The sequence below is a fragment of the Choloepus didactylus genome, chromosome 27, assembly GCF_015220235.1.
Source record: "Choloepus didactylus isolate mChoDid1 chromosome 27, mChoDid1.pri, whole genome shotgun sequence".
NCBI lineage: Eukaryota > Metazoa > Chordata > Mammalia > Pilosa > Megalonychidae > Choloepus > Choloepus didactylus.
Window position 1 is genome coordinate 4,473,860 of NC_051333.1, and position 22,373 is coordinate 4,496,232.

Consider the following 22,373-nt stretch of genomic DNA (forward strand, 5'->3'; position numbering starts at 1 on the left):
TGATACACTTCTCTGTCTACCTGGCTGGTGGACAGGTGGCCTGAATCCCCAGCTGTAGCAGGCACAGAGAACCACACACCTGACAGGGGTGCTGGTCCAGGTAGGTAGGTGCATTTTCATTTAAATTCACAGCCACTTCAATTTTTGTTCTTTTCTACCATCATCTTTTCTTATTCCTTGGGAATTATTTGCTGCACCCCACCCTAATTTTTAGAGCTATAGACTGACTTACATCACTGATTATCAGCGTTTATTTTTTTCTAACACATGCAATTAAGACTGGAAAATTCTCTCTCAACTTGGCTCTGGCTTTGTTTTGGTTTACTGGGACTTCTACGACAAATACTGCAGGCTGGTTGGCTTAAACAACAGGGATTTATTATCTCACAGTTCTGGAGGTTGGACGTTGGAAATCAAGGTACGGCAGTTTGTGCTTTCTCTGAGGTCTGTGGTTTTCTGATGGTGGCTTGTGTGCCCCTGTCACCTGGTGATCTGTCTTCCTTGGTCTCCTCCTGGGGCTTTACTTTCATGTCCAAATTTCTTTTGTGCATAAGGACTCCAGTCATAATCAAAGACCTCTCTGATATAATTTGGCCTCATCTTAATAGAATCTCTGAAGACCCTATTCACAAATGACTTGGAAAAGTCTTGTAGGGGACACCATTCAATTCCCAAACAGGCTGCATACCTGTGATATATGATCTTCTAAAAAAAATTATCTTTTAGTGGATATGTTCTAGCCTGACTATCCTGAAAGCAGAGCCTAAAGATGAACTTTCTATTTGGGGATAATTTTAGATTTACAGAAAAGTGGCAATGGAGAGAACATAAAATGCCATTTAAGTTCTTTGTAGAGATGAAGAGACAAAAGAATTAGAATCTAAGCTTGGGGGGGGAATTTGGGGTTCAAAAATGGGATGCAGGAAGTATATGTTAGGGTCTTGGCAGCAGCCAAAATGGACTATTTTGTGGCCAACAGAGTGGTCTGCCGGGACTCTGAAGTTGGGACAAATGCTAAGTTGGAAGGAGGGTGCTGGATGATCTGTGTAAACCAAGGAGGCAGGACAAACACCCGCAGGGGCTCTGTGTGACGTGTCCGTGTTTCTCTTGGAAGGGCTGGTCTTGACTCCTTCCTCGGGTAGTTGCTGTTGTTGAGCTCCTTGCTGTTTCTGCTGAATGTGCTTGTACTTTGCTTTCTTGAGTTTCGCTCTATGGTTCTTGAACCAAACCTGAGGAGAAAAGAAGAGAAATGGGTTGGCGAATGGGGAGCAATCCTGAAGATGTTCGTCTTACCCAAGAATATGGATAATTGTAAGTGAGGACAGGGAGCTCCACACACCTCCCGGTTATCTCCTATTTGTGGGGCCGCTCCCAGTCTGCTCCCAGGAAAGGGTAGAGATTCCATGGAGTGGGGATGGGAAGTGAGACATGGATCAGAGATCCCAAAGCAGGAAATAGAAGACAAAGAGGTGACTCCCAGGGAATCCTCTAGGGCAGGGGTCAGCAGTCTAAGGCCTGTGGGCCAAATCCAAATCCAATACACCCATTTTTTTTTCTACATTTTTAAATGGCTGAAAAAATAGGAATGATATTTTGTGATACATGAAAATTATGAAATCCAAATGTCAGTGTTTGTAAAGTTTTACTGGAATGCAGACACACCCATTTGTTTACATATGGGATATGGCTGCTTTGGGGCTACAGTGAGTGGTTGAGTAGTTGGGGTGTAGTAGTTGCATGGCCCTAAAGCCTGAGGTATTTACTATCTGGTCCTTTAAAGAAAAAGTTTGCTGACCCCAGCTCTGGGGATTCAAGCAGAGGATTATGAGGTATGGGGAGGAGAGTGTGAGTCTTTGGGAAGTCTCAGGAATTCTTTGGGAAGTCTCAGGAATTATCCTGTAGGGTCTCTGAATGCGGGAATTCTTTGGGAAGTCTCAGGAATTCTTTGGGAAGTCTCAGGAATTATCCTGTAGGGTCTCTGAGTTTAGGATAGTCCAGGGAGGTAGCTTAGCAAGCTGTGGCACTGTTTGCTCACCTGCAGCACTGTTGGACGTATACCCATTTTAAAGGCCATTTCTTTCTGAAGACCAGTGTTTGGGTACGGGTTCTTATTGAACAAGATCTTCAAATCTTCTAGTTGTTTTTCAGTGAACATAGTTCGTTTCCTTTGTGGATGCCTCTGGTGCTTGCCTGGGGAGAAGGAGGAGAAGACACAAATGGGGTGCTAAGGCAATTCCATTCTTGAAGCCCTGAACTTACCTCCTTTCCACAGAGGTCAAGCCTGGCAAATCAAGAGATTGAGGTCCCAGATGTTGACACACTGTGTGCATGCCTTTTCTGCTAGTTTTCCTAAGCCTCATTTTGTCACGGTCACTACTCCATATTCCCACCATAGAAATTTTTCCCTTGGTTCTTTGGTCTTTTGTTATCAGTTAAATATGGGGTCCCTTTTGCCTCAACTATGGAATTCAATTTTCTTTGTGTAGAAAATAGGCAACTGAATACAATGTGGCACAAGCGTGATTTTATGCTTATTCATTCAATTAATTATTGAGTACCTACTATAGGTCAGGTATTATTTTAGGACTACAATAGTGAACCAAACAGAAAAAAATCACTGCTTTCAGGGATACCATATTTTATTGGAGATACACACAAACTAAGAGTTAAAATGCACATTAAGTTGTGGAGAGAAAAAAATGTTCGCAAAGGGGGATAGGGAATTTGACCAGAGGGTTTCAATTTAAATGATTTTTTAAAAATACAGTTTTATTGAGATACATTCACACACCCTACAGTCATCGACACTGTACAATCAGTTGTTCACAGCACCATCATATAGTTGTGCATTCATCATCAAAATCAAGTTTTGAACATTTTCATTATTCCAAAAAAATAGAAAGAATACAAATCAAAGTAAAAAAAGAACACCCAAATCATTCCATCCCCCCCATCCCACACTATTTTTCATTTAATGTTTTTCTCCATTTTTCTACTCATCTGTCCATACACTGGATAAAGAGAGTGTGAGCCACAAGGTTTTCACAATCACACAGTCAAACTGTGCAAGCCACATAGTTATACAATCGTCTTCAAGAATCAAGGTCACTGGGTTGCAGTTCAACAGTTTCAGGTATTTTCCTCTAGGCATTCCAACACACTAAAAATAAAAAGGGGTATCTATATAGCACATGAGAATACCTTCCAGAGTGACCTCTGGACTCTGTAAGTTAAATGACTTTCGAGAAAAGGCCTGCCTGGAGGAGGTGAGGGACAAAGCCATGGATGTGCATATTTAAAGGAAGAGAATTTCAGACTGAGGAAAAACAAGCACAAAATCCCTGAGGAAATAGAGGAGATGAATAGGGCTGGAGCAGAGAAAGTGAGTGGGGGAGGTATTAAAAAAGGAGGTCCCAGTTGCGGGTCTGGTCATGGAGGGCCCTCCCAGGGAGGTGGGCAGAGTGGGCTGTATTTACATGGGCTGGGTCTTGGAGCATCGGTCACTTTCTGGGTTTTTCCAGGCTTAAGAAGTTAGCAGAAATAGAGACAGTCATAGGGGCACTTGGGTCTGCAAAGTCTGGAGTAATAGTTCTGTGAGATAAGAGATTTTTGGATGAGATCATTCGATGACAGCGATGTAGTGGACATAGAAAGACTCCAAGTGGAGAAGTGGAGGGGTCTGGGTTTGATCCTACCGCAGCAACTGACCTTGAACACATGCGTTTGCTCTTTCAGATTTCAGATGTCTCCCATGTAATTGGTGATGATTTAATCCCTCTTTCACAGGGCTATTGGGGATTCCATTACATCATGTCTGTAGGATGCAGTACTTGACATATTGTGAGTCGTGAAGGAATAACACTGAATGACTCTCTCTTGTTCTCTCTCTCTCATGCATATCTATGTTGTTCTCCAAGGCATATGGTTCTTCCAAGGGGGTGACCAAGGATCCTCACCTCTTGGTATTCACATCTTTGTGTAGTTCCTCCAACACTGTACAGGGTTGTTCATGTGGCCAACAGAATGTGGCAGAAATGATGGGATGATACTTCTGATATGAGGTTATAAAAGACACTGTGATTCCCATTTTGGGAATGCTGTCTCAGATTACTTGTTCTAGGGGAAGCCATGTTGAGCAGACCTATGTAAGACCCTCGTGTCAAGGAACTGAGGTCTTCTGACAGCAGCCAGCCAGGAACCAAGGCTCTTTCCAAAAGTTGTGCGAATGAGCCATCTTGGAAGTGGATTGCCCACACACGGTTAAGCTTTAGACCACTGCAGCTTTTGTTGACAGCTTGACCACAACCTCATAAAAGACCCCGACTCAGGATTACCCAGCCTGGCCACTCCTGGATTTATGACCCTCAGAAAATGTGTGAGATAATATGTTAAAAAGCTAAGTTGTGGGGTAATTGGTTACACACCAATAAATAACTAATACATTCTCTAATACATTTATCTATTTTATTGTTGGTGAACCTTTGAATGACTGCATTTTTCTATCATGAACAGTCCTGTTATAAATATTATTTTATGTGTCTTGTTGTGGGGTGCACACTTATACTAGATTTTCCTTAGTTTACACTTAGGAATAGAACTTATTTTTAGGAACTCAGCTTTAACATCCTTTCCTCAGACAGGACTTCCCTGGACCAAATGGAGTCTATCCTTTAAGTTCTCAGAGATGTTCCATGTCTTGTTCTCAACAGAAGATATTTATTTAATATTGTTGTTTCCCCTAACCTGTCAGGTTCAGAGGACAGAATCTGGGCTGTTTTGTTCACCCCTGGGTTCTTCATGCCCAATCTAAGATCTAATAGTTAATCATGATTTAAGTTCTCAGATTTGATAGGCCTAAGTCTGAGGGCTGACTCTTCTGTTTCCATGCTGTGTTACCTTGGGCAAAGTTCTCTGACCTTCTGTGTCTTATGTCTTTGTATGAAATTTAGGTGCTTACTGGTATCCTCTTCAAGGGACTATTGGAAGAATTAAATGGTGTTTCAAAAGTTCTTAGCACAAAGATGGGCACAGGTATAGGCTTAGGTAAGGAAGGACAGGTTGGCTAATCATGAGTTCTCTCACCAGCTACAATATGGAAGATTGTCCTCATTTGGCAGGTGATAAAATAAAGGCATATGTGATTTCAGAGAACACAAGTAGAGCAAGAGCTTTGATTCATACTCAGGATTGGGTTGCCCTACTCTCTATCCATTGCATTGGGCAATGAAGGGAGGAAAATGGCCTGAAGGAAACAAGGATCTCTATAAATTCCATGTACTTGACAATAGAAAAAGTTTGCTGCTGGTAGAAGAATCTGTCTTGCTGGCCCAGGGTAGATATGAGATGTTCACATGAAGTACTTAGAATGATTGTCTTCGTAAGACTCTGAAGCTTCTTTACCCTCCACTGGGACAAAGCCTCAGGATAGAGAGTCCTGGGTCCCAAATGTTGACATTCTGTATGGCTCAGGTGGGATTTCTTTGTCCTAGACACCCCAGTCACTCCTCTCTACACCACCCTAGGAAAAAACTGCTTAAGTAATTCTGACTAAAGATAGAAAATAGGAAAGGAAAGCCTTCATAATTCAGAGGCCTGGAGCCTATTACCAGTTCTGCCATTGACTTGTATAAAATTGGGTAAACAACTATTCCTGTTAAGATCCAGTAACTTCATCTCTGAAATAAGGATAATGGTAGCATCTACCTTAACTATGGTGAAGAGCAAATTAAAAAGTGCCTGAAAAGTCCTTAACTTCTTGGAAGAACATAACAGACTAGATACAGTTGAAGAAAGATTTAGTAAACTGGAAGATAGGCCAGAATAAAGGAGACAGACTAGAGGATCAAAAGAGAAAGAGGGTAAAAGAAGTAGTAGGTATCATGAGATGCAATTATATATGTATAATTTGTGTCTCTGAAGGAGAGGAGTGAGAAAACTTGGCAGAACCAATATTTGAGTAGATAATATTTGAAAATTTTCTTTAAGATGTCAAGACACTTATCTATAGATTCAAGATTCCCTACAAACTCCAAGCAAAATAAATAAAAGAAAACCATACGTGAATATATTATGGTAAAACTACTGAAAACCAAAGGAATAGAGAAAATGTTGGAAACAGCCAAAGACAAATTAACTTCAATGGAGCAACAATTCAACTAAAAGCTCACTTCCCATCAGAAATGATGGAAGTCAGAAAATATTTCAGTGATATCTTCAAAGGGCTGAAGGGGGAAAAAACTGGCAACTTATAATTCTATAAACAGAAAAAAAAAAGATCTTGATTAATGAAGATGAAAAAATATTTTCAGATGAACAGAATGTATCAGCATCAGACTCAAACTAAAGGAAATACAAAAGTAAGTTCTATAGGCAGAAGTTCACTTTGAAAAATATTTTGGCAGTTTCTTCGCAAGTTAAGCAAACATTCAACACACAGCCAAACAATGCCACTTCTAGATGTACACCCAAGAGACATGAAACCATGTCCACACGAAGGTTTGCATGTGGATATTCTCAAGTGCTTTTTCATAATGCCCCCAAATTAGAAAAAACCTATGATGGTTCATCAGCACATAATGGATAGCCAAACCATGTTACAATCACACAATGGGATAGCATTCAGCTATTAAAAGGAATGAACTACTGATACATCATGAATGCATCTCAAAAACATTATTCTGAGAAAAAGAAGCCATATACAAAGGAGCACACACTGTACATGTATATACTAGGCAGGCAAAACTAATCTACAGGGCGAGAAAGCAGATCACCATTCAGAGGGGCAGTGGTGGTGGTGTGTATGTGTGTATGTTTGTGTGCGTGTGTATGTTGTGGGGTAAGGGGTGAGGACCACAATGGGGTATGAAGGAATTTTTTGACATGATGGAAATATTCTAAATTTTGACTGAGATGGTGGTCACACAGGCATTTTTATTAGTCAAAACTTACTGAACTGCATACTTAAAATGGGTAGACTTTGTAAGTTATCAATAAAGTTGATATCTTATCGATTAAAGTTGATTTTTTAATTGAAAAAAGAAAATAAATTGGGGAATAAATCACCTTGCCTTACTTTGTTAAAGTAATATACCAGAACTTTCTGGGAAATATTATACTTGGTGGAAAATCATTAGCTGTTTTCCCTTTATGATCAGGAACATGGAGAGGCCATCCACTAGCATTGTGAGAGTTTAACCTAGTGCTGCTATAAGGCAAAAATGTCTGAGACTGGAGAAGAAGAGATAAAACTGATTAGGTGTGGATAATATGATTATCTATTAGAAAAGCTAACAGAATCAAGAGTTAAGCACCAGCAATAACCCTTGAACTAAAGCCAGATAAGGACATCACAAGAGAAAATTACCGACCAATTTCCCTTACAAATTTAGATGCAAAAGTCCTCAACAAAATTTCACAAAACTAATCCAACAGCACATTAAGAGGACTATACCCCTTGACCATGTAAGATTTATCCTCGGAATCTAAGGGTGGCTCAGTATTAGAAAACCAATCAATTAATACATCATATTAACAGGACAAAGGGAAGAAAAGCACATGATCATCTCAACTGATACAGAAAAGGCATTTGGAAAAATCCAGCACCGTTTCTGATAAAAAAGCTCAGAAAACTAGTAATTGGGGGGAGGGTCCTTTCCCAATGTTGATAAAGGGCCTATATGAAGAACCCACAGCTAACATCACACTCAGTAGAAGGCTGAGAGGTTTCCACTTAAGATCAGGACAAAGACAAGGATGCCCGCTGCCACCACTGGTGAAAGAAGAAGGCAGCTCCCCAACTCATTGTGTGAACAACCAGCAATTTTTGCCAGTGGCACAGATTAACTGCTAACTGCAGGATGATGTACCTTTGCAATGCCAAGCTCTGGCAGACAACACCTCGATCGAGTGGTTAAAAGTCACATCACTAGCCTCGGTGGCAGGAGGATACCTGTCATGGCACATCTCCTGATGTGATGGGAGAGGAGCACCTGTCAAAAAAAAAGAAAGAGTTAAGCAAGTTTCCTACTTAAAAGATCATTTCTTTATACCACCTACATTCAACTTGATATAAAACAGAAAAACAAACAAACAAACAAACATATTCACAAAAGCAACCAAAGCCTCCAAGGCATCTAGCTAGGAATTAAGTTACCTGAGAATGCACAAGACTCCAGGGACTTGAACAGGAAAGGCAAAACACTGAAACCCTTAGAGGATTATCTCGGAGAATATGCAAATATCTTTATGAGCTCGGAGTAGGAAAGGAATTTTAAATTAGACACCAAATGAGCAAATCATTAAAGAAAACCCGTGGATACATTTGAATACATTATAATTAGAAAAACTGTTCATTCAAAGATTCCATAAAGAGAGTGAAAAGACAAGCTACAAATTGGGAGAAGATGCTTGCAATGCGTAGACTCTCAGCCACAGTTCTGTGAACGAAACGATGAAACTCACGAATCAATGAGAAAAAGGCAACTGCAGAAGAAAAGGCTATGTACTACTTATTTCACCATTACAAAATTAAAGTTTTATGTGTTTTTTCCCTCCATTGTTGCTTATAAAATTGGGCTCTACAAGCCTCTATATGCTGATAACTAATTGAATTCCAGAATATAAATCCTGGTCCTGGGCAACACATAGTTCTGGTAATATTTGTAACTGCCCCAGAATATACTCATCTCTGTTAACACAAATCCATGCATGAACATATAATTTGAAAAAGGAAAATGTTAAGACACAAGATGTTACAGAAGTATTGCAATGGACTGTGAAATTAACTCCCAGAAGAAATCTGTTGTTAAGTGGTTGTCTTGTTTGATATTTTTTTGGCCTGGTACTAATGTTGCAATTTACATTTTGACCCTAAATTTTTATTTTTTTTAAGGGATTTTTTTTTTTTTTTTTTTTGCCTGTAAACTTTATAATTTTAGGATTACTTCACCTAACCAGAGCAGAGTGGGGCAGGGACACTTTTATTATTATTATTATTATTTTTTTGAATGTCCCTTTTTCATGCACCCCTTATTTTGGGGGGGGGGAGGGGAGGCTTTTTTTTCCTACAGTTTTTTTGTTTTTTATTTTTGTTCTGTCTTACCCTGATGTCTGTCTCTTTCCCACTCTGTGTTCCACTCTTCCACGTTCTCTCTTCTTGGCACATTTCTCTCCATTTTGGAGGGGAGCACTTTTTTTTTCTAATTTTCCTTCCTTCTTTTTATTTTTTTATGTTTTTAATTGCCTTTGTTACATTTAGTGGAAGCATATTACAATGTTACTGTTAACTATAGACTCCAGATTGCATTGATTATATTTTTTCCCCAATACTATCCCTTTTTCAACCTTGCAAGGTTGACATCCATTTGTTCTCCCACATGTAAAAAACATTTTTATATTTGTACATTAAGTCACCATCATTGACCACTCTACCTTCCTTCCTTCTTGTCTTCTTTCTTTCTTTCTTTCTCTTTTTTTGGCTTGCCCCTTTTTCCTTCTCTCTTCTCCTTCATTCCTTCCTTCTTTCCTTCCTTTCTTACTCATTCTTCCTGTATGTCTGTTTTGTCCTTGTTTTTATCCCCCTTCCTACTTTCTTGCACTTTTTTTCTCCTCACTTCTCCACACCTCCCTTGCTGAACCATTGTTTTGGGGGAGGTCCCTATCTTTTTTTGGGGGGTGGGGATGGGGGTTGGGAGGATGTTACTTCCTGTTTGTTATTTTGACAATGAATTATGTACAAGAGCGTTATTGTGTTCCAATCAGTGGGGTTTATAGCTGCGGAATTACCGACCACAACCCAAAGATCCATGAGCAGTGGGATGGATGGATGCATGCTGTGTGTCACACAGTGGGTTGGAGCCTTCTTCTTCAGTGGCTCTCCCGTGCCTGGCAGAGAGATGCGGTGGAGGAGAAACCAGAGCTCTCGTCCCGAACTCCACATGCTGTGCAGTGAGCAGCTGCAGAAGCAGTTTCGGTCTAGCACAGTGTGGACACATTGCAAGCCCTAGAGTTGTTCTAGTGTTGCTCTGACACTCTGACTTGCCCCTATTCACTAACTCTCTGGCCTTGAGCTAGTGACTTAAACTCTCTGCCTCAGTTTCCTCATTTGTAAAATGGGACACTCTTATGAGGATTTCCTGCATTTGGAGCAGTACCTGGTACATAGTAAAACCTATGTAAGTGCTTGTTAAATAGGAGAAAACTAGCAAGGCAGACTTACAGAGGCAGACACAAAATCTTTCCCAAGATTTAATGTGTGCCAAGCCCTGTTTTAAGTGCTTTCAAATATTAGCCCATTTGGTTCTCATTATTCTCGGTGAGGGAGGTACAGGATGGGCAACAGGGAGATGAGGTGCCCTTTTTGAGACTGTGCCGTACCCTGGTGACCAGCACATACTTAACAGTGTAGGAGTTTTCTGAATTGGGCTCAAACGTTAACAAGAGTGTGCCAGCCTTCCTGCTTGCTTGCTCTGACACTTTGGACCTGGCATTTCTTCTCTCTAGTGACTTTACCTATAAAATTGAGACTTCTAATCATAACCCTTTAAAAGACTTTAATGGTCAAATCAAATTAGGCCAGAAAGTGGCTTAGCACAAGCTCTCTATCTAGTAAATGATCATTAAAATGATGAGATTTCCAGATTGGTTAAGCCTGTATTCAATGATTTAATCATCTTGATAGGAATCAAAGCCCACATTTCCTGAGGAAGGACATCAAGGATCTGAGAAATTATAGCCCAATTAACAAGGGGAAGATCTGGAATTCAATGGGTTTGCCCTCAGGTGACAGCCTCTAAGCAAAGTTTCTACCACCCAAGTTGACGAAGCTCACAATTTGTCAGTGTAGATTCCTCGCCTGAATCACACCGAGTCCCACACTCATTAATCTGTCCCAACTTCACATGTCTTTCCTTCAGATGCCATCCCTCCAGCTTACCTTTAGGAAGATCCTCTGAGTCTGTCATCTTTTAATATTGGTCTGTTCAGCTGCAGTGACAAGAACTGGCAACGGTGGCATCAGCACTTAAATACTGTCCTCAAGAGCCACACCCCGTCCCTCCCTCTCCATCGCCTTCTTCCCCACCCACCAATCTGATCCCTGGGTCCCCAGAGACCCTGGACCTCTCCTAATTCTGTCATCTGTCTACTGTTTGTTGAGCCTAGACTCCCCCTCACCACTCAAAGCGGGGACCACAAACCAGCCGCTCACATCACCTGGGAGCTTGTGAGCTGCAGCATCTCATCCCACCCCAGACCTGCCGAACCTGAACCTGCGTTTTAACAAGAGCCCCCGGTGATTCACATGCACAGTAAAGTTTGGCATAGACTGCTGTAACCAGTGGGTCTCAAGAGTAAATTATTTAGTTCTCTCAACGATCTTCTTTACAGATGAAGAAATGGAAAAAAAAAAACAAAAACAAAAGCAAAAAAAAAAGGGAGGGGTATAATTGACTTGTCCAATGTCCCACAACTAGTAAGTGGCAGAAGTGGTTAGTAAACCTGCACTTTAACCACAGAGCTGCTATTGCCCCTCTGTCCAGTGGGGGAGCTAGAGAGCCCACAGGTAACAAACCAAACAATGAATTAGGGGCTAGTAAGGAAAGAAACAAACATGACAAGATAAAGAGGGCACGTGCTGTCATCAATTGTTACAAATGGTCCACACCAATGCAGGGTGTTGGTGATGGTGTGGCGTGTGGTAATCCTGCATGTTATGCATGATTGTTTCGTAAGCCCACAACTTTTCTTAAAACAAACAAACAAAAAAAGATAGAGGGGAGGCTACTGTAGAAATAGTACTTCCAGTCAGTCAAGAAGTAGATTTCTTCCTACCTTTGTCTTGAATTTTGTATCCTAGACCACAATGCATCCCACCAATTCAATAACATCTCAGCCATAAAAAAAAATTGCCAACCATGGGGAGACATCTTCCCAGAAATGACCCTTAATCAGCATAACAAGTAAGTATCTGAGAGGCCAGCAAAAAATAAAATATCTTTGGAAGTGACTCAGACACATGAAACATGAAACAACAATTTATAATATTTTAGGGCTGATGGTTGAACATATTTCATTCTCTGATCATGTCAGAGACCAACTTAAAAAGAGCCACTAAGAAGGGTCAAATAAAATTATCAGAGACACAAAGATCTGCTTTTCCTCAAGTCATTAGCATCAGCCCAGTCAAAGGTGCTGAATCCATAGTTTGCTTACTTCTCTCTTTCAGTGTAACTCTTCTCCCTTTCTCAGGGTTGGGGATTATAAGTGATATGATTCTAGACTGACCTCAGGACAGGCTAAATACTATAGAAAATATTTTGTTTTTAAAAGAAAAGAGAATCTCTTCTCCCAAGTCCTTTTCCAGATAGCTCACTGCTTCCTCTTTTTTTTTTTTTCTTAAATTTCATTGTGGATATATATATATATATACACACACATTGTAAAATTTTCCATTTTAGCCACTTCTAAGTGTACAATTCAGAGCCATTAATTATGTTCACAATCCTGTGCAACCATCACCACCATCTATTTTCAAAACTTTATCATCACCCCAAACAGAAACTCTGTACCCATGAAGTAGTAACTCCCCATTTTCCCCTCTGCCCAGCTCCTGGTAACCTGTAATCTACTTTTTGTCTCTATTAATTTTCCTATTCTAGATATTTCACATAGTGGTATCATATGATATTTGTCCAATTGTGTCTGGCTTATTTCATTCAACATGATATTTTCAAGGTTCATCCATGCCGTAGCATATAGCATGTTGCATGCCTTTTTACGGTCAAATCCTATTCCATTTTATGTTGTGAGGTAGGGATCCAATTTCATTCCTTTGCACGTGGATATCCAGTTTTCTTAGTACTATTTTTAAATACATCTTTAAATTACAAAATTTAACATATATACATAACAGTGATAACTTTCAAAGTATGATTTAACAAGTAGCTATAGAGCCAATTTCAAAGAATATTATGGATTATAGTTCCACCATTTCAGTTATTTAATTCTAGCTATTGTAATACCCTAGCATCTAAAAAAAAGTTATATAAATATTCAGTATTCATGATCCTTTGTTAAATCCTATCTTGTCTATTGCTTTCCCTTCCTCTCATTTAATCGCTTTCTCGAGCTTCAGGGGTGTCTAGTCAGTGACCACCCTAACTTGTTCATATTGAAAAGGGGTGTTGACATTATGGGGAAGGGGGCTGCATCTGGTTATTGTTCTTAAAGGGGCTGTTGTTTCTGGATTTTAGGACTTGTCTGGCCTAGGAACACTCTGGTGGATTTAAGATTTCTGAGAGAAACTTAGTGAGTTAGCACTATTTCTTGAAGAGACTATTCTTTCCCCATTCAGTGGACTTGGTCTCCTCCTGTTTGTGGAGACCCCACTAAACTTTTAAAAATTAAATGATCTCAGAAATGCTTATCCAAACCTGAGAAAGCACACCTTAAGGTTAAGCCTGCAGTTTGAGGGAGAGCAAAGAAGTCATGAATGAGCAACACTTCTGAGTCTTTGTTTTGGTTTTCAATCTCTGCTGTACATTATAATCCTCTGATGAGTTAAACATAAATGCCCAGGGCTCTACCCCAGGGTCAATCAATTTGATTCTCTGTGGGTGGGGCCCAAGTATAAGGATTTGCCAGCAATTCTCAGGTAAGTCTAGTGCACAGTAGGGTTGGAAACCGCTGGCTCAGTCACCATCATTAGAAGGTTTAGTTGGTGTCCTGAGGAGTTCCTGGTTTGGGGCCTTGGGGAATAAAATTGTGCAGTTGCCCAGAGTGCTTCAGACAACGTCTGAGAGCATCATTTCCTGATGAACACTCACTGCCTGCCCTGGAGACCGGTCCCAAGGGGGCTGCCCGCCTCTCCCAAGGTATCGGTGGGATTAATCGGATCATTGCCTGGGCTGCTAGCTCTAATCTCATTTTAGTTCTAAAAGCTTTATAATTTTAGATAATCTCCTGCCATGCTCTACCTGAAAGCCGTTTCCCCATGCCCACTGGAATCCGTGGTTTAATCTGAACCATTCCACTAGCATTCAGCCCTCTTCTCGGAATAATCCCTCAGCCTTCTGCTATAAAACGCCCACAGAGGCTGTTCTCCCTCCCAAGTGAGTGGGGTGTGTTTGCACGTGGACATCCCACTGACCCAGGAGGAGGCTCCTGCACTCCAGTGCTACACTCCAGTGACCTTTGTTCGTCTCTCATCCTTAAACAAATCCAGATGACTTGAAACATACGTCCTTAGTCTGCACATCTGCTGTCCTTTGACCAGAGTTTCTCCACCAGGGGCAATTTTGCCCTCCAGTGGGCATTTGGTAATACCTGGGGACATTTTTGATTGTCACAACCGGGGTGGCGTGCTGCTGGTGATCTGGGGGGTAGGAAGCCAAGGGGGCTGCTCTACATTGTGCAATGCACGGGACAGTCCCCACCACAAAGAATTATCAGGTTCAGTGTGTCAACAGTGACGAGGCTGAGAAACCCTGCTTTCAAAAGCACCATCCACCGCCTTTCCTTGTGGACATCCTCTACCCATCTCTTGGTTACACCCTCTTACAGGCAGAACATCGAGATGCTTTTCCACCAGAGTCATGTGGCTCCCCTCTCACCTCAAGTCTCTGCCACTTCCTCAAAACAAATCAACGTAAAACCAAAACAGACAGGAAAACCAAGCCAAAGCAAGATGAGAAAACCTGTCCTTGGGCGTCTTATCTTAAAAAGCATCCATCACGCTCTGTCCTTTTGCTCTGCCTTGTTTTTCTTCAGTGTATTTATCAGTACTTGACATTTCATTATATATCTTTTGACTGTCTGTCTCTTCTACTAGATGTAACAACTATAAAATCAGAGTCTCTTTTGTTCACTACTGAATTCATTTATTTATTCAACAAATATAAACTGACTGCCTATGCCAGACACTGTTCTAGGTAACAGGGATCTAGAAGACACAAACAAGTCTAAATGAATTTATAGTCTAGGGAGATTAAATCATATTTTAGGTAACATGAAATGGTTTAAGACTGTGACACGATTCAAGCAATCGAGTAATTAACTCATTCATTTAATCTTCAGAATTTTGTTGAGCTTCTAGTATCTTGTTTCTGGGGATACAGGAATGAAAGAAGGAGTCCCTGCCTTCATGGAGGGTTTTTTTCCCCTGGAAGGACAATCTAGTAAGTTAGTAAATACACACACACAGATGAATGTTTTTAGATACTGATGAATGCTGAGGAGAATAAAAGCAGAATAAAGTGATGGAGAGTGCCTAGTAGTGAGTGTTGGGTCAGAGAAATATTCTATTGATGCTGGTTGTGCCAGTTTGAATGTACTGTGTCCCCCAAATGCCATTTGTCAAAATGCATCAAACCGTCACATGTAAAATGGGTGAATCTTATTTTATATACGTTATACCACAATAAAGTTGTTTTTTAAGAAAAAATATTGTTAAAATGGCAAATTTTGTTATATATATTTTACCACAATAAAATTTTAAAAAATCAGATAGATCAACAGAAGGACAAATAAAACCACTCACTGCTCACAACTATAGCTTAATAAATGGATACTGACCCTATCTCATCTCACACATGAAAATCAAATATAAATGAATCACAGATCTAAAATCAGCAAATACAACAATACAGTATTTAGAAGGCAACATGGAAGAGCATTTTTATGATATAGGAGTAGGTTAAGATTTACTAAACAGGCCACAAAACTCATATCATGAAGAAAAAATATGTAACTATATTAAGATTAAGAACTCTTTTCCTTCAAAAGACAGCACTAAGAAAGCAGAAAGGCAACCCACAGAGTGGAAAAGATAAACAACCAAGGATTCATATTCAGAATAAACACTCTTAAAAACCAATTTTTTAAAATTACAAAAAAAAAAAAAAAGGCATACAACTCCAAAGAGAAGTGGGCAAAAGACTGGCACAGATATTTTACAAAGAGTATATGCACCTGACTAATAAACATAGTGATTTTGAACAAAAACATAGATTTGTTGCCCGATGAGCTCAATGGCGGATTTGGAGACACCAGGATTTCAACGAGAGAAAGAGCCTTTATTGCCAATGTGCAGCAAAAGAACAGGAGATTTGTGTCTCCCGAGCTGCAGAAGCTTGGAGACTTCTATAGTCTTCAAACAGAGGCAGGCAGGCTTAGGGTAATGAGCAAGGTGATTAATTCTGGGCTGACTCATGTTACTTCGTTAGTAATTATTAAGGGTGCTACCTGCAGGCACACCATCTCTCAGGGTTGTAAAATAAGATAAGTGGATATAAGCAGGGGCCACTCACCAGTTGTCTTGTTACTGGCCCAGTTACACAAATTGGCATGGGGGTTCTGGCAGAGGTAGTCATGCGTTACAATGTGATGTGTCATTATCTGAGCATTCAGGCATCTGGGTTATAGTTCAGTGCCTTACAACAATTACAAGTATTTGCTACTTCAAAGGTTAACAGACATTAAGGCAAGATAGGGGGTAACTGGCAGAGCCTGCAAGTCTTTAAGAAACGTTACATTTACAGGTAAGGTTTTGTACAGTTATGCAATAAAGCATTATTATCAAAACATCCGGGCCTCTGGGTTACAGCCCAGCACCTGAACGGTAGCCACAGGTTTTTGCTGCGTTAGATACATTTGGGTTACAATTCAATTCATCCGAGATTTGACTATTCTGCTATATATCAGAATATGACTGGAATAAAAGCTAGTTTTATAAAGTAATCCAGTTGGTAGGAATAAAAGCTGGTTTAAAGTAGTTCAGTTGCTGCAGTTAATACACAGTTTCAATAGGAGGGAAACAGCCTCAATAGCTTCTGAGAAATGGAAATTAAGAACATTTGGGTGGGGTCACTGGGGGCCCCATTAGAGACCAGCTCCCACACCCCCTGCTAAACCATCATAAGGACATTCCCGGTCTTGAAAATATGTGAAAAGAAAAAAAGTCGCTTGGTTTAGTTTATATTCAGGACTCAACAATGGTTGGCTTGTTATTTTTACAGCCCCTTTCTAGCCCCTTCTGGTCAGACCACATTCACGATTCTAAGGTATTGATGGACCCTGGCGTCCCCGCTGCTGCAGAAGCCAAATCCGTGGCTTCCCAACAGGGAGCTGGGCCAGGAGCTCAACCCAGAGATCAGGCCCCTTATGCGGAGAGGCATCATCCTGCCACTGCACGTCTCCCTGGACTTCAGCTGGAAGACCATCTCCAGGAAACAGGTGAGCTGGCTCATCAACTGGCTGCTGGCGCTATAAGACTTGCTGCCATCCGACTGCTCGTGGGTCATCTCAGGGCTCTGCAGCTCCAGCTGTCTGGCTCCAGACCCTGGATAGCCAGGGGTTAAAAAAAAAAAAAAAAAAAGGACTGAAGTATGTCCAGATGCGGGCTTTCCTGTCAGTGCTCACAGATAACAGGCTGGGGCAGCTGGACAGTGGGAGCAAGTCTGGGAACGTTGTGGAGCTGCGCCCGGCAAGCCTGGACAGCACCGAGGCCTCCCTGCGGACATCCTCAGCCACAGGCCCCCTCCGTCCAGCCCCACGTTAGTTCCTGTCACCATGTGCCAAACTAGTCCATCAGCTGCTTACGGCCCTGGACCATCCGGAACATCTTAACTGAAATCCACCTGTTGGACAGCAAAAAAGTCACCTGTTGGGTGCCTGCCCTTCTTCAAATGCTCTGGAAATATCTGTCATGTTGGTCTAAGGTACTGAAGTAAGTCATCAAGGAAGGCTGTGAGCAGTTCACAAACTGCATATCCAGTTTGGGCAAATGGAAGAAAAACGGCAAAAACTGAGTTAGTCCAAGGACAAGTGTGAGAGTGGGCAAGTGGTAGGAGGGAACCTGGTGAGGGTGGGGGAAAAGACCACAAAAATTAGGATTTTATTTTCAATCTGGAGCTTGGAACAACAGATCAAAGAATGATCCCATTTTACAAGTCCCGGCAAGGAAAATCACATTCAACCACACATTTTAAAAATGAACAAGCTGGACCCTTTCCTTCGGTCTTTTTGAAGCATAACTGCACTGCTTTAAAATGTGTTTAAGAAAAACACATTCTCATTGGAGAGGAGAACGGTCTTTGGAGAAATTCTCTTATTTAAGCATGAGGTTAGGAGTTTTGGTGGTGGTGCGTTTTTGTTTTTGGACGCCTCATACCTTATAACTCCAAGACTTTTTTTTTTCTATTTTCTTTTTCAGTAAAGTCAACCATTTAAGCAGTTTTTATTCATTCATATTCATAAATACAGCAGTTTTCATTGGAGGTTTCCGTTTTCCTCTTCATTTTGAATGTGGAGTATTAGGAGAACCTTTTGCATGTCAAGGTACAGAAAGCAGAGACCACCCTGCATTGCTTCCACATTTTCATGCTAGAAGTAAACACTAGTTAAGCGGAAATGATTATCATATGTATTTTCTCTCTTCCATTTGAATGTACGCAATGTAACAAGAGAGACAGACCTGAAATTACAATCACCAAACAAACCCAAGATACTTGTCCACTTTCATTGGCAAATATAGCACAGAGGACCTTGACTGCCAATCTGGATGGCACCAAAGAGGAGATGGGGGGGCTCATTTCCTTTATTACTCTTTTAAATTTAGGTTTTCTAAAGCAACATCTAAAGGCATAGTATCAACACAGCCCGTAGCACCCACATGTGCCATCTGCCCCGTCCATCCTTGTCTGAGAACAAGCTCTATTCACACACTCAAGTGGACAGAAGGAGCTCTTGGACAAACAGGCTGCGGTGTGCACGCTGGCTTCCCACAACTGGCGCTGTTTCAGATGTTTTAAGGTCGCTTGACCTCGTCAACAGAAATGGTGAATTCTGGAGAGTCTGCAGGCTGCTCTGTGTATCAGCTGTGTTGGTTGTATCTGGGGAGTGTGTGATTGTAGTGGTGACACTGCTTGTGTTAGTGTGTGGGGTTGCATGGCCTGGGGTCTCCAGTCGCTGCAGTGCTGCCTGGACGTGCAGCCAGTTCTGGCTGTGGCTGCAGCTGCAGCGGCTGTAACTGAGAAGCAGAAGACCCTGTAGAATTAATCTGCCGTCCTGCAGAAAGCCTCACTCCTGATAACTGAGACAAAAGCCCAGCTAGAGTATCCGTGGCTTCCCTACTGCTTGGAGAAGAGGAACTAGGAGAAGAAAATCAACCAGCAGACCTGCTAGTAAAGTGCATGTCTGCTCCACCAGTACGAGAACCTCCCGGCCGGGGTGAAACATTCTGGGTTCATATGGAACCCCACTCGAGGCGTCCAAATCTCTAGGGGCTGTGGGTTCCAGTGTAAGATGAGCTGCAACGTCGCAAAGTCGTCCGGGACATGATTAGGCTTGCGCCCAGGCGATGCCGCACAGATGAGACAAATCACTGCGTGTTCAGAAATAACATGTTCTTGAAGAGATGCCTCCGAATAGCCCATTTCCCCACAACAGGGTCAAGTGCAAGACGGTGGCTGTTCTGCAGAAAAAGCTTCTCCACCACGGTACAAATCAAAATGCACCCCTGTTCCTACACAGCGCAGCGGGCGTCAGCTGAATGCTTTGTTGTCCTGGCACCGCTCTCATAACAAGATGCGCACAGACCGTGACCGGAGCAAACTAAACTCGAAAATGCCCTTTTAAACGTGCATCGCAGCTGAAACCGTCACGTCGGGACACCCTAGTTCAGATGGTGGGCGCCCCCCACCCCCGGGCTCCGGCTGCAGTGTCCCCCCGGCCTGGGGGCGGGGCGCGCGGGGAGCGCGGGGGGCGCGGGGAGCTCCTCCAGCAGGCGAGACCCCCTGCGGCCCGCGGGCTCCCGGCCGATCGCGCTCCTCCCAGCCCCTCGGCTCGCGGCCGCCGCCAGCCCTGGAGGCCCCGCAGCAGGCCTGGAGGAAGAGCTCCCAGGCCTTTGGTGTCTTCATAATGCCGACCGCACCCCGCATTCCTGCTGCCCTCTTGACAGCTTTTTGTTTGTTTGTTTGTTTGATTCTGTGACATCTTACATTATGCAGAACCATTCTCGTGCCCCTTGTTTCAGTTATTTGCACAAGCTTTCAATGCATGCCAGTGTTTTTGCTGTTTTGAGATTGTCGACTTTGATAGTTCCCTTAAAGTAGGAGAGAATTTAGTCTACTTCATCACAGAAAGAATCCATCTATCCATGTGCCCAGACCTGACCAAGAGGGTTACAGTCTTCCATTTAAATGAATTTATAGCCTGCTTTGTAGGTCAAGAAATTGCATAAGCGTGGAATGGAAATATGTAAATTATAGTTGAGTACAACACCTTGCCAAGTTTTTTCTGCATAGGGTTCATCTTTTTCTCAAAGTTTTAAAAATCAGACTTCAGCCCTTACCCTCAGGAAGTCTTCACTCTGGCATGAGCTCTTGTACTAACTTATATAATGGTTCAAGGAGTTGGATAAATGACCCAAGGTAACCTTTATTTTCCTTTTTTCTCTCCTTTGGACTGTGAGTTGACTTCTTATTTAAGTTTTATTGCATGAAGCTAAGTATTCGCGAGGCGGGACAGAATAGGGCGTTGTGGTCTTCTACTCAGCTTCAAAAGAGTTAAGGCAAACCTGCAAAGCTTCAGCTGCAGACTTCATGGAGCCAAAATTTCTGCTAAAGCTCTGACGGCTCCACAAACTATAAAAGCTTATAAAATCATGGGTCCAAAGCAAACTCTTAGTTAGCAACAAAAAGCATGGGGTCATAAAGATTGTTAAACATCTGCCATAGACAGATTTTGGGTAGGTGAGGGCAAGCCACCAGTCCTGTTGGCTATCTCCTTCGAGAACAAAGAAGATACCTGGTAAATGCAAACCACGATTAATACAAACCTTGTAAGCCCCTGGTGTTCAAAGGTTACTACCGAAACCTGCCACCAGCAAAACTTCCCGATATAACAAGCCAACCCACTCCCCTTCAGTGCATGTTTCCCTCCAACATGCCCACACTCTTCAGTGTGATTTCTTTCTCTTTTTCTTTAATAAACTTCACTACTTATTCCTACTGGCTCCTCTCATCTCTGAATTCTTCCCATAGTGAGAGTCCATCCTGAACTTGGAACGGGGTTCTGCCTGGCATGGCTGCCAGCAGGGCGCCAGTTACATTCATAAAGTGCTGTCATTGTAAGGTAGTGTTTTCCTAGACCTTCCCTGATGCAGTTTTTTGTTGTTGTTGTTAGTAAAACAATATTTATTTATAAAACAATATTTATTGTAAAACAGGACCTGTTGTATAAAATGGCACACAATCAAGTTATACAAAAATACAAAATTTCTTTCTGATTACAGTTCTAGTTGCAAATGATAATTAGAAAGCATTCCCAGTGGCTTCCAAATAGTGGCCATTGTGAGCATGGCAGCAATAGTCCATGACGCTGGGACATCCAAATGAGTAGAACCTAATTTCCAAATTCAAGACTTCCATCAGGCCATTCTGAAGGGGTACCACCTAAAATAGCTAGCTCCTGGAATGTCTTCTGTTTTGATACTCATCTTCCAGAATTTTGCCAACCCTAAATGTAGTCCCCAGTATTTCTCCTGATGCAGTTTTATCTTTGTTGAATTTGTATAAACAGCTGTACCAAAAAAAATGAGAAAACATTTACAAAAGGAAGAAGGTAAAATACAAATATTCAATGGTCAGATGCTGAGGTCTCAGAAGAAGACACTGACTTTAAGATAGCGCTCTCAAAGACTTTAGCAAAGCAAAAGAAAATAATTCTCTTCCATTTAAACCTTCTGAGACCTACTCTGTTTTTTTTTATGGTTGCATAACTCTTAAGTTTATTAAAAAGCATTGCATTACACAATTGAAATGAGTTTTTTTTTTCCATTTGATCTTTTTTTTTAATCTTCATTTTATTGAGATATATTCACATACCACACAGTCATACAAAACAAATCGTACATTCGATTGTTCACAGTACCATTACATGGTTGTACATTCATCACCTAAATCAATCCCTGGCACCTTCATTAGCACACACACAAAAATAACAAGAATAATAATTAAAGTGAAAAAGAGCAATTGAAGTAAAAAAGAACACTGGGTACCTTTGTCTGTTTGTTTGTTTGTTTCCTTCCCCTATTTTTCTACTCATCCATCCATAAACCAGACAAAGTGGAGTGTGGTCCTTATGGCTTTCCCAATCCCATTGTCACCCCTCATAAGCTACATTTTTATACAATTGTCTTCGAGATTCATGGGTTCTGGATTGTAGGTTGATAGTTTCAGGTATCATCCACCAGCTACCCCAATTCTTTAGAACCTAAAAAGGGTTGTCTAAATTGTGCATAAGAGTGCCCACCAGAGTGACCTCTCAGCTCCTTTTGGAATCTCTCTGCCACTGAAGCTTATTTCATTTCCTTTCAC

At 41.6% G+C, this 22,373-nt stretch overlaps 1 protein-coding gene and 1 pseudogene across 1 annotated transcript; both read right to left on the reverse strand.

Annotated features, from left to right (window-relative positions):
- Positions 1–839: 839 nt before the first annotated feature.
- Positions 840–13,992, reverse strand: DPRX (divergent-paired related homeobox). The gene is made up of 3 exons (XM_037820527.1): positions 13,974–13,992; positions 2,036–2,190; positions 840–1,229 (listed from the first exon to the last, which is right to left on the reverse strand). The coding sequence occupies exons 1-3, from the start codon at positions 13,990–13,992 to the stop codon at positions 840–842; spliced, it is 564 nt and encodes a 187-aa protein (XP_037676455.1).
- A 3,041-nt stretch (positions 13,993–17,033) lies between these two features.
- LOC119521860 lies at positions 17,034–19,934 on the reverse strand (annotated as a pseudogene).
- Between the last annotated feature and the right edge of the window lie 2,439 nt (positions 19,935–22,373).